This window comes from Pseudonaja textilis, chromosome 1 (genome assembly GCF_049901715.1).
Source record: "Pseudonaja textilis isolate UNSWEBS1 chromosome 1, rPseTex1.2, whole genome shotgun sequence".
Classification (NCBI taxonomy): domain Eukaryota; kingdom Metazoa; phylum Chordata; class Lepidosauria; order Squamata; family Elapidae; genus Pseudonaja; species Pseudonaja textilis.
The window spans coordinates 120,102,556-120,115,928 of NC_141990.1; the positions used below are offsets into that span (position 1 = coordinate 120,102,556).

Genomic DNA, 13,373 nt, shown 5'->3' on the forward strand with positions numbered 1-13,373 from the left:
CCTATATTTCTTTTTGTGCTAACCTCGGGGGATCAGTGTAATTCAGTCATGGAAAACAACCCCCAAACCAAAGTGCATGCACAGCCAGAAGATACACAATTTGTGCCACAGCACAAAGAGATCAGCTTCAACTGAAAGAAAACAAGGTTGATCATTTGGGTTGGATCAATAGCTGTTGGACCTTAGGATATGCTCTTTGACAAACTTCTACTTTGGCACAGACTGAACACAAACTATATTGCGTTCATACCCACAAGATACTTTTATTCATCATTCTGGCACTCCATCCTTAAAATCAACCATCTTGCATCCTGACACAAATGTTCAGGTGAACGTCGGCCAGATTCTTTAGCGATGTCATCCAAGCTGTGGTTTTTGACCTAAAAAAACTATGCATGCCAAGAAAAGCAAAATTCAGCGATAGATATGGCATGCTCTGCCTGATTCAGTTGTTTCAGCTACAAAGGTTCACAATTTCAGCCACAAATTGACTTCTGTGGACCTTACATCATACTTAAGTGGTTAGTAGAGAGGGCGTGTATTTTTATTCGTTTATTCTTGTTCTCATTTTTGTTTGACAAATTCTAATAAATAAATAAATAAATAAATAAATGATTTGGAATCTTGGGGAAAATATAAACATTTAAAATCCAAATATTGTCATATATACAATGGCTATGCTAAAAAAGATTTACCTTTTCCTTCTCCTAGTGCAATTACTTTTAGGAAGATTCAGATGTTTGCCTGAAAAGTGTAGGAATTGTATGGGAATTGAGGCAATCATTTACACACTAACAATTTAATCCTCTTCAAGATTAGAGCAAAATAATTAATTTATAAACGTGTTTTAAACCATGCCACACCTCTCAGAAATTATGTTAGAACATGGAGTTCAGTGCAACAAAATAAATGTAAAATTTCAACTTCTATTGCTACTCAGCAATCAGAGATATCGACATTCAATTGGTATTGTATGTCAAGCTGTTACATAATCAAATACAGATTGCTTATAGTCAATGCTGTCAATTGCCAAATTCCCCAGTTTGTCAGCTATCTAACGCTATATCTCAACTGCTGCCAGAAATGGACTATGTCAATATGATGCTTGGTCAGATATCTGTCAACAAATGTTTATTCGTACGTGCTAGATAATGATAATTAATACAGATCAGCTGTCAAATGTTGCTAGCTTTGTGCCAGATATGACCCCTATTGCATATCAACTGTCAGAGAGCATCAAACATTCTTTCTGCAAACTCTTCAGATATCAAATTCCAATTCTGAATATAAAATATGGCCAAAATGTTATCTCTAGAGAATATTTAATCATTCCTATTTGCAGTTGGGAATTAAAGTATGTTTGCCTCTTCTCTAAAGGTTTCTTAAAGCCTCTTAAAGGTCACAGACTCCATATCAGCTCTCTCCCAATATTAACTGAGTATGCAATATGTATTATTATTTTTTTAATAGAGGGATCTTAGCCTTCTTCAAGGGATATCAGGTGAGCCTGTCTGGTGTTCTAATAAAACTTGGTGAGCTAGATTGACCCAGTAATATTGACTGTCCCAAAGCTAACCAGTTAATTATATATTCATGCAGGCATTTGAATCCAAGCCACCCCCCCAATTTTCAACATACTATGTTCCCCCTGTTTATTATGAAAAATAACAGAAATATGCTGTAACTTTTAGTTGTGTAAAGGTTTAGAAAAATATGTAAACAACCTAATTCCCAAAGATAGCCTTTTAAAACCCCAGCTATCAGAGATATCTTTCGGAAATTGCTTAGAATTTAGGTTTCAACTTGCTGCAAAGTTAAATAGCAAATTAACCCCATCTCAAAGCTTTTAATAGCACATTTAGTATACTGCAGGCTAGAAAGATTTAGGACATTAATGCAAGGTCATGTTCATTAGAGAACAACATGATTATTTTCCCAAGAAGAGCAGGCATGTAATCACTCCTTATGCATCTTTTACCCTGAGTTAAGATTGCTTGGCATCATTCAAAGTAGTATTTAACAGAAGAAACTCTTCCTCTCAAGGCTGTGGAAGCAATGCATTTAGCACCAAAGAGACAGAGAAAAAGGTATGTGTAGTAGATATTGACAAAGTTGTCTCCATACCAGTTTGTTTATTGGAAAATATGAAGTCCATTGTTAGCAAATCTTTGGCTGTCCCTATCTGGCCCATGATGTCAGTGGTGCTGGAAGGGTGGAGGCAGCAAGAGGAAGAGTGGCATCGATGGATGAGAGAGATCAGCAGGGGGTGGGGGCATCAGTGGGAGAGGCAAGGTGGTGGCAGTGAAGGGAATGGGGCAGCAGTGGATCTCCACAACAATATAAATTTTTCATGTGGCCTCTTAGAAAAATCCATTGCTCACCCCTGGATTAGAACATGAGTGCTGTCTGATGTCCCCCTCAATCAAGCAAACATGTCAGAGTGTTTACAATGGTTGGTCAGCTCTTCAATCTCAATACCTTAACAAAACAGCATGCTTGGCGTATCAGATGAAGCTGTGAAAAAACCTTGCTGGCCACAATTGCTTCCGACTCATTGAAAAATCCTTGGTGCATATACAGTAATGCTCCAAATAAGTTGTGTATAGAGACTTTGATTGCAAAGCTCCAAGTGTCATATTTTACTCTCTATTTTCACGAACAGGTGTAATCTAAGTAGATTGTGGTTCTATTGCCATCATTCTCTGAACTGGGATTTCTAAATAATTTCTAAATCTGTTGGCATCCAATTACAATAGCTTCTATCAATATCAATATCGATATCCATAACCATATTCATATCTATATTATATATCTATAAATATATCTATAAATATATATCTTAAGAAAACAAATATATCTATATATTTATCATATCTATCTATCTATCTATCTATCTATCTATCTATCTATCTATCCATCCATCCATCCTTCCATCCATCCATCCATCCATCCATCCATCCATCCATCCATCTATATCTATTTACCTATCTAATCTCTCTCTTTCTCCCCCCCCCCAAAGGTTATTGCATTTTACTTAAAATTCAGAAAGAGCAAACTGTTGCATTTAGCGACTGCTTCATATCACCTAAGCCCCAGCATAAACCATGCCTTACAAATACCAAGTTATTGAGTTTACATATTGCAGTAAGCCAAAACCAACTGAACCACATCAGCATGAATCATAGTGTGTTAACCCAAACCATTGAATAAGAGAGGAGTTTGAGAAATAAGGAAAACCTTATTTACCCCAGGAATTCGGCTTGGGAGCTTCCTTGAAGAGAAAAAGAGAGAGTTGAAACCATGACTCCTTCGAGTCATTTCCCAGATAAAAGTAACTGGGGAAAAAAAAGTAAAATTTGAAATCTAATTGGAACAGTGTTAGAAGAGGTATCATGAAAGGCCAGGTTAGGAATATTGTGGGAGGTAATGCTGCACTGAGGGCTATTCTTGAAACCTTTGTAATGTAACACTTGGCTTTACAAAAATTAGATAAAATGTTGATACATGGAACACTCTAAAAAAGTTTATTTTCACATCAGCTCATATGAATTCATTATCAGGAATAAAATCAAATTCTATTACTGGGATTAAAAGTATTATCGGCTTGTATTGCCAAATAGTAACTGAAAGGGGTTTTTTTTTTTAGTACTATTAGATTATAAACAGTAAGTGTTAATTACAAGTGGGAACACATATATCAACTATTTTTAATCATATGTGGTATGGAGAACCTATTGTTTATCATGCTTTCTCCTAATTATGTTTTACATACAAGAAATAATTAGCAGTTAGTGCATATTTGACAAAACAGTCATCTATATTTAACAGATTGGCTGAGCAAATGTTCCATAATCAAGGGGATAAAGAAAGCTTTTTCTTTGAAAGTAATATTGTAAACCGAAGGGCCTAACCAAGCTAATGAAAAGAGGGAAATGGACCTTTTTGTATTAAGCTGAAAGATTTCCAATTATTATAATAACTCTGGGGAAAGCAGAGGCATCCTTTTCTGATATTAGTTTGACTTTCCTCCAGATTTTTGTAAACATTGATGAGTTTAGTAATATGATAGTTATAGCAGCACAAAAAATGTTGTTGCATTTGCCCTAAGTGGGAATTGCCAGTCACAGTAAGCAAAGCACTGCTAACTTCATATAAATTCAATGAGGATTTTAAGGGCAGAGTTAACAAGTCTTTTTTTTTTTTATTTCAGTTCAATTGTGTTGAGACTGCTAAGAAAAGTCCATGAAGTTTTTTTTGGCAAGGATTTTCAGAAGTGGTTTGCCCTGGCTTCCTTCCGATTGAAAGGAGCTGACTGACCTAGGCAGGAATAGAACTCACGGTTTCCAAGGAATAGAACTCACAGATACCTTAAGCACTACACCATACCAGTCTTAGTATATCTTAGCATTGATCAAATAAATTAAAGAACTTCAGATATTTTATAATTTTGGCAATAGAACAATACAGAATTTGAAAAGGGGTGGTTCTCTACTCTTTGTGCTCAATTGAGAGATAGAAATATTCAGCTAGGAAAAAGGTTTACTCTGTGCTTGCTCTCAAAGTTCGAGAAGTCCCTCATGGAGTATACCTTCTTCAAAGCATGGTTTAAACAATATCTTCTTGCTATAGTTTAACTCACTAGCTCAGGATTGAAACCCCTTTTCTCAACTGAGTTTTATTCATGGTAATGTATAGAAAACCATCAGCTAGAGTCAAGGGGTTATAATCCTGAGGTTTGCCTCAAGAACAGGATTGCCATTGCTATGTGATTATGTCATGTGACCACATCACTGAGTGACAGCAATCTAGGCAGTCCTGGTTTCCATTGTAAGCACAAAGAGGTGGGAGTCTTAGGTAAGGAAGGAACACAGAAGGATAGGGGGTGGGGCAGATGATCTCTGTGGAGAACACACAGGCCAAAAAGGGCAGCACCTGGACTCTGAGAAGCACAGGTACATCGAGGAGTGGTATGGAATAAGAAATCCCTATTCATTTTATTTTATTTCCCTTTTTCCTTTTCTGGCTAAACATCTTATGTTTTAATAGGTGCAGAGTAGGCAGAAAATTCAGCAAGTTTATGTGTTTGTGGTTCATTTGTTCAGTTTATGAGCTGCCCACTCCCAGAACAGCTCTAGATGACTAACAGGGTTTAAAAAACCTTTCACAGTATAAAAGCAAATATGATTTTGAAAAGCACTGTGTTGGGAACAAAACTCAACAGTCATACATTTTTATAAGGCTCCCGTGTCATCCTGACCCAGTGTCTGGAAGAATTAGGTCTCCAAGGCCCTCTGAAGAACTACCAAGGTTAGAACCAGCTGAATCTTACAGGGAGCTGCTGTTGCAGAGGGTAGATGCTGGGATGGAGAAGGCACACGTTTTGCATCCCAACAGTTGTCACCATTTAATTGGAGGGACTTGGAACATGTCAACCCTGTCACATTTTATCGGCCACCCTGATGGAATATTCATCATGAAAAAAGCTCCTTTGATTCTCCAATAACCTTTCTATCATCATTTATTGTATGCCTGCAAGACATGGTTTGTATTTTAAAGAAAATTGTGACTATAACAAAACAAAATCATATTCCCCCAAGATAAGATTACTAAACTGAAATCTTAATTACTGTTGGAATACTAAACATAACTTGGGAGAATCCAGGGGTCAGATTCTACTGGTTTGGACTGGTTCAGGCAAACCCTTTGCTCCGAAGATCAGCTAGCAATGAACCGTGGGACCATCCGCCCTCCCCTGCTCTTTCCTGTGCTTTATTTCCTTTTGTTAGCACACAGCTGATTTGCATGGCAGAGCAGTTTGCCACACCTCAGCTGTTTTATTCACTCCTGTAGAAGGTAAGTATTAAAGCTTTTAAAAAAAATATGGAGCCCGTGCGCCAAGCACACGATCACCAAATTGGTGGAATCCCACCCCTGGAAGGATCCCTATTAATAATTTGAAGAATTATTAAGTGATCATGTATCTATAGGAGGTTATGTATTATATTGAACCAATGTGAGGTTGCAATAAAGATAGTTGAATAGGAACAGGAAGATTCAAATCTCCCTCCTACTTAGTGACTTTGAGCAAAGCCTTACTCTCAGTCTAAACTTCTTCATAGTTCTAGAGAAGAATCATAGAAAGGAGCACTATGTACTATATGCCACCCGTTTCTGCTGTGGGAAAAACAACAACTTTTTTTCCCCTTTTAATGTCCCTGTAATCCCTTGCATTGGGGTAGATTTTTGGCAACTGAATGGAGCTGAGCATTTACTTGCTGGATGCCCTTCCTGATGCCTATGCAGAGTTCCCAACAGTACTCGTTGTGCCCAGAGAGAGAGAAATATCTTCTGCTACCTAGGATTGAACTCACAAATATTTCTATGCTGAAAGATTCCCCAGTTACAGTCAATTGGAGAGGGATAATACCTACGCTGAATAATAAACATAAAAAATAAAATAATAAAATAAAATAAAATTTCTGATAAAGAAGCTTTAAAGAGGTGATTTATCCCAAGAAGAGATATGTCTTTTGCTTAGTTTTGCAGCTTTTCTTTCATATAGGTCCTCCTCCCACAGGAGTAGCTCACAAAAAAGTGTGGTGTTCAGAATGTAAAGTTAAAGAACGTGCAGCAATGGCAAAAATACCTTTGTATATACCCAACAGAAATGTAACTAGATTTAGGTAAGAATAGTTTCCATACATACAACATATCATTCAGAATGGTAAATATAATCATTTTCAGTTTGGCTTCTGAGAGGGCCTAAATGTTTACAAATATTGAACATTTGCAAATGTATAAAAGGGGGAAAGTTAAAAATGTAATAGTTTTATTTTATTTATTCTATGTTTTCCTTTTCCTTTTTTCTCTTTTCTAATTTTAATTCATCTTAATTTTTCTCTTTTCATCTATTTTTTCCATGTACTGTATAGATATAGTACTGTAGCAGTACAATGGTGATTTTAATATGAAGTCATTAGCTTAAGTCTGACACCTTTACTATCTAACGAATACTTGGATGTAAGCTGCAGCAGATTCCCCCCCCACTTCAAAGTTATACTTAAGTTTGAATGAAAAAGTCAAATAATTTTAGTAGTTTCCTAAAAGAGTAATGAGAGTGTGATAGACAGTTCATCCAAACCAGATTAAATTTTAATTCATTTTTTTTTCATATAATCTGGCAAACATTTTAGGCCCAAAAAAGTATAGTTAACCAAGTACAAAGATGGTGAAGGCCTCTTATCTGATTAACCATATTCTGTTTTGATCTTCCAAAGAAGATGCACCAAAGACAAATTCCTTGTGTGTTCAATCACACTTGGCCAATAAAGAATTCCTGGGACTATCATCCAGTTGTGAATAAGATGAAACTGTTTTGAGGAGAAGCTAGGATGAAGTTCTGATAACCATTAAAATTTGTCTGTAGAGTTAGATAGCTAATTTCTCATTCTATGTCTTGTAGGTGTTTGTGTCCTGCAGGTTATTCTGGGGCATTCTGTGAACTTGGCTTAGACATGTGTCTTCATCACCGTTGCTCGGACCATGGCTTTTGTGTAGCTAATCAGAATAATTACACCTGTCACTGTGTGCTTGGCTATGAAGGACCATTGTGTGAAGTGGAAGCTAACGAATGTTCAAATTCACCCTGCAAAAATGGGGCCACCGGTTTGGATTTAATTGGCCACGTCTTGTGTCATTGTGCCACCGGCTTCAAAGGCAAGTTTCAGTGCTCACCCTTTCCTTAGCATATTTCCTAGTCCATTTCTTGCTCACTACAGCTCAAATGGTCATTATTTTTAATTAGGTATTTTTTTCTTAACCCATTGCTGTGTCATTTTGTCCCCAATATTTGTGAAATAATGTATTAAACACAAAAGAAGTGAAAACTACAAACTATCTCAATGATGTAATCTTAGAGCTACTTAAAATGATAAGTTGATAAAAGAATGTTTAGGCACTGGAAAACATTCTGCACCAACTAGATAATGCATAGTTATAGAACAACTAACACAAGGGACTACTGTTATGTACCTCAGCATATGGAGAAGCAAAAGAGACATAACAACATACAGTAGGTAACCTATTCTACTATAAAGTTATTAGATTAGATTTGTAATACTTAGATAAAAAAAATATGGGCATGGGAAAATTATTGCATTAGCATTGTATTTGTAAGTGTTATAATTACATTATTTACATTGCACTACTTATAAGTAGGAATGTGCAGTGATTGGTTTGCTTCACTTAAGAACCAAATAGAAGCAAGTCAGTGAGTCACGGATTTCTTCATAGATCCCCTGATTCAATTCAGTTTTCAAATTGACAAAGAGTTGTCTATGTCTATATCTCAGTATTTTTTGTAAACTGATGGAAATTATTCCACCAAAAATAAACAACCTGAACTTAATACATATTAATATATAGTTAAAGACTGCATTAGTTGATATACTTGATTGCATTGTGATGGAATCTTAGGCAGGTTGCATATTAAGAGATATGTAGGTGGTACCTTGTTACTATTTAATAAGCATTTCTGTGCAACATTTTGGAAAAGAAATATAAATACATTATGAGTTATCAGCATCATTATTTTGTTTGTTGCACAGTCAGCCAGATGTTTAGTCTGGATTTGGCATTTTTACCATCTATTTGGCATTTTTATCCATCTATTTAGTCCTTCCCAATGACGTTATTATTATTATTGTTGATAACAAACACTCTATTATAATTCAAAGGAACAGTACTTTATACCAGGGGTGTCAAACTCGTGATGACACATTGTCATCACGTGACGTATTGCAACTTTCCCCCCTTTGCTAAACCAGGATGGGTGTGGCCAGTGCGTGGCTTATCCAGCCTATGGGCCGTAAAACATTTATATTAATATCTTAGTGATGGGTTAGTGAGGATTATCATCCTGAAACATTTACTAAAAGAGAAAAGAAAAACTACTTCCCAAGGTCAGTTATCCTATCTCTTTATGAATCACAGAAAGAATAACTTTTTGAATTGCATTAGAGAATTTATCAGCATACCAGAGATCTAACATCCTAGCCATTATTGTCAAATATTAAATAGCTTGCTTTGTGATAAATTGTTCTGCAGATGGTAACGCTTGGTCAACTTGATTTGGAACCTAAGCACGGGTCAGACCTAGTTTCTATTTGGATGGTGGGCGCATCAAGAAATCTCAGGGCAAGGGACATGCATCAGGGAGGTCCAGTAGTCAAATGAAACCAACAATCACAGTAACCACATTGTACTGGTACAATACAGTTTCTGCCTTTTGTACATGCTTTATGGGCTCACACATGTTGTAGTACTGCAAGCATCGAGTGTTGCATATGGATCTGTCCAGGATTTCAGACTCAACTGGAAAATCAAAAAATTCCTCTTCCAAAGCAATGGAAAACCCCTTACTGGCATTATATTATTTACAAGGAGTGTGCACTTAGTAGACACATCTCTTAAGACCCAGCTACGGGAGAAGGTTGATGAGTCACAGACTTCTTCAAGAGAATTCCTGATTCAATACAGTTTAGGAACTGAAACACAAAAAGTTGGCTACATCTCTAACTCAGTCTTTCTTATATACTTGCAGAAACAGCTACTTATTAGAGTCAAATCTTCCGATTGTACACAAATAATCACCTTGATTTTGCTGCGATTGTTCCAAGTATCATTATTATTATTTAAAAAATATAATTGCAAAGATATCTTGTCTTGTTTCAATGGATTTATTTTTTAAAAAATCAGTTAAAGTTTGCCATTTCATGGGGATTATGCTTGCCAAGTTTCGGTTGAATGAGTTCAGGGTTTTCTGCTAAAGTAACATTTCTATTTGAAGGCTTTCAAAACGATAATATGCTTATCTTCCTTTTTAATGGTGAGGGAAATGGCATATTGTGCAAGAGGTGGCCATGCTAAGAAAGCTGTATTTTTTCTCCTGAAAATAATGGGTTGGGATGGAGGGGGATAGAGAAGAGGAGTTTGCTTTCCCTTCCCTCTTTTTGTTTCTTTTGTTTCATCAGAGATGAACAAGAACCTTGGAATGTTCAAAGTGAGCAGGAGCTCAGAATTTATGATGAATAGAAAACAGTTTAAAACCTTTTTTTAATGTCCTTTTCAACTGGCAGTAATGTGCAGTAAGCCACGGGACAGAGATAGATTTTTATTCCCATGGCAAAGAAGAATAAAGACTTGAATATCCAGCCTTTTTCAAGGAGCCACTGCTACAGAGTCCCAGGTCCAACTGGGACACTTGACATTCCAGGACATCTGCTCCTAGAAGAGTGAACAGAGAACTTTGAGTAGAGATTCCAGGTCACAGACATACACACCACTGTCTCTGTTACACTCTGTTCACCTTGTAGCTGTTCTTTAATGAAGAGTTTGGGCAGACATATTAGCTTTCTTCAGGTTTTCATCTGAACAGGTGGAAGGAGTGAAGGTGGCTAGAAAATGGAACTGTGTTTGTAGGCTCTCCTCCATCTGACTTTGATCTTCTTGCATTCAGTTGGTGATCTGAAGGAGTGCTGTGATGTCAATGGCAGGAATATGAGTGCAGCTCTCTAGCTTGCTTTTTTAAATCAATCAATCAATCAATAAATAAATAAAGTAAGTTCTCTGCTGGATTCAATAGAGTTGTTGCCTCTGTGTTCTTCTGGATTCTAAAGTAGTAATAAAAAATTGGAAGACTTCAAATTTAAATTTAGAAGAATCTCATTTCACACTTGTGATTTCCTGAATCTGGATGATTCAAAATGAAGCCAAGTCAAGTCAATATGGTCAGGATTGTTCTCAAGGACTCTATTGGAAATGTTTTCAGATTTCCAAAATTCAACAATTTATACCTTTGCAATGTGTATAGCAATTGCAATAGCATTTAGACTTATATACCACTTCACAATGCTTTATAGCCCTCTCTAAAATGGTTTACAGAGTCAGCATATTGCCCCCAGTAATCTGGGCCCTCATTTTACTGACCTTGGAAGGATGGAAGGCTGAGTCAATCTTGAGCCGGTGAGAATTGAAGAGCCAAACTTCTGGCAAGCGGCAGTCAGTAGAAGTTGCCTGCAGTACTGTATTCTAACCACTGTGCCACCGCTCTTAGAAAGAACAAAGTGCATGTACTTACATCAGTAGCCATCAAGAATATGATTGTGTACCAAAATTCAGACAGATTTATCTCTAAAGCAAAATTCAAAATGAGCTTCATACATATTAATGTGTCAACACTGCTTTCTTGGTAGTTTTCCTCCCCCCTCAAGGAAAATATGTGCATGAGTGAGAAGGGAGGGGAGATGTAATTGAATTACTAAAATTGACTAATTTACAAGAATTAGTTTTATAGATTATTTTGGACCAAGAGTTCTCAAAACCTTCAGCTCATCGACCCCTTCTGTAGTTTCAGATTATGCATCAACTCTCAAATATTTATTAAATAAAAATATTTTAACAATGCTAGTTTAACAAATAGCACTACAAATAACAATAATAATGACTTCATAAAAATAGATAATACTGGAAATATAAAACCATACGATTCAACATTCCTTTTTCTGAAACTGTTGATATCCATCTAACCTTAAGAACTGTAAACTGACATGAAACTCTACAGAGCCCCCCTATGATTAATTGACCCTAATCAACCTTCCCTCATTAACAACCCCTTATTGACTCCCAGATATTTATTTATTAACCCTCTTTTGACCCAAAGCCATTTATTGACCTCTAGGGTAGTCCATCAGTCTTTGGGGGTTGTTATTGACCAATTTAGGAACTGTGTTCTAAATAAACCAAAATTCAAAATTTATTGTAAGACAGAGAAAAACAGAGAAGCCATAATGGAATGGGAGACTATTTTCTCTTCCATGTTATCGTAATGATTTTGGGTTTTTATTCTTTTTAAAAAGCTTCCCAATAAATGCCATATCTGGGCTTAGTGGTTATTGAAACAGTGGTGAAGGTAGTGTGAAATGAATAAATATAATTCTCTTCCTTATAAAAACCCAGAATTCTGGCAACTTACCCAATTTCATTTAAGTTGTGGTGATTCTGATCTGCTCCCCAATAATATGTATAATAAAAAGGTAAAATAAATAAATACCAAACAAGATCATAAAGGCATAAAAACAAATGCAGTGTAAAATGTAATGCTACATAAAGCAAGCAGCACTAAATGAAATCAGTAAAAGCAAGTGCACTCAAATGTTGACATGCCATAGTTTTAAAACTCTTCATTCAATGGTAGCTTTTAAGCCTGAGAAAACAGAATAGTCTTTTTTTGGCCATCAAAAGAGTCAAAACATTAAAACTAGGAAAACAGTTAAAGCAGCCAGCCAGGGAACATCACTAAAAAAGCCCTGTTTTTTATATCTATTCAAAACACTTATTTGTCAGAGCCCCAAGTAATGGCATCACATAAATTGAAATTCCAGGCAAATCTATGTGGCATGCAATTATGAACATAGCACAATAGTCCAGTTACTAAACTTGCTTCCCTGTTTTGCAACAGATGAAATTTTTAGACTATTTTCAGATCAGTGTTGCAAATGAGAAGTTGCTAGACCATAAGTGACGTTATTTAGACTATCCATCTAGAACTGGATTTTTTAAAAAAAACCCTTTTTATTGTGCATATTATTGGGAAGGAGATCAGAATCACCACAATGTTTATGTAGATGAGCATCAATTGAGCTATTGAGGCCATGGGTCTCTAATATTACTTCTGGATCCAACAATAAACAAAGTTATGAATCTGTTCCTTTGGATGAATGGCATAGGTTGAACTCTATTGAATTGCCTATTTTACTAATTAATAATAATAGCAATAATTTGGTATTTTGGTCATGGGGGCGGGGCTTGTGATGCACTGATGAGGTTGAGAGCTATGATGAAGGTGCCAGAAGGGTCACAATAATCTAGGTGTCAGCCCTGAAGCCATATTGTAGAATCTTCAGGGCTGCCACAGTGAGGCTGGTTGAAGCTGTGAGAAAGGAAGGGGGGCATGGAGATAGCTGAGGACTTGTAGCCAAAATAAAATTCTCCTGTGAACCAAGGACGTTCCCACCAAGTCCTGGGGAGACATGGACTGAAGCCAACTGGGGTTGGGACTGTGACCTGATTGGACCATATGATGGATGTGGGAACTGAGGGGGAAGAACTTTGGGTTTTGATTTGGGTAGGGAAAACCTCAGGTCTTTCAGAGTTGGATTTTCACTATCTATGCCAATATGACATGCCTAATAAATTCGTGCTTCGAGAAAATCCCAGGCCTAAGAATTTTGATTAAGTTGGATCTGTTACTTGGAACCCTGACTCTAGGCTTGTAGTATTATTGGGAGAACAACAACTACAGAGAAGACACAAGT

At 36.5% G+C, this 13,373-nt stretch overlaps 1 protein-coding gene across 1 annotated transcript in view; it reads left to right on the forward strand.

Moving 5' to 3' along the window:
* LOC113455276 (protein eyes shut homolog) overlaps positions 1 to 7,768 on the forward strand; it is a 214,301-nt gene extending 206,533 nt beyond the window's left edge. Inside the window, exon 10 of the mRNA XM_087915874.1 lies at positions 7,463 to 7,768. Within this exon, the coding sequence (XP_087772000.1) occupies positions 7,463 to 7,745 (283 nt within the window). The 3' untranslated portion in view covers positions 7,746 to 7,768. The remainder of the gene's footprint in view (positions 1 to 7,462) is intronic.
* The last annotated feature ends 5,605 nt before the right edge of the window (positions 7,769 to 13,373 follow it).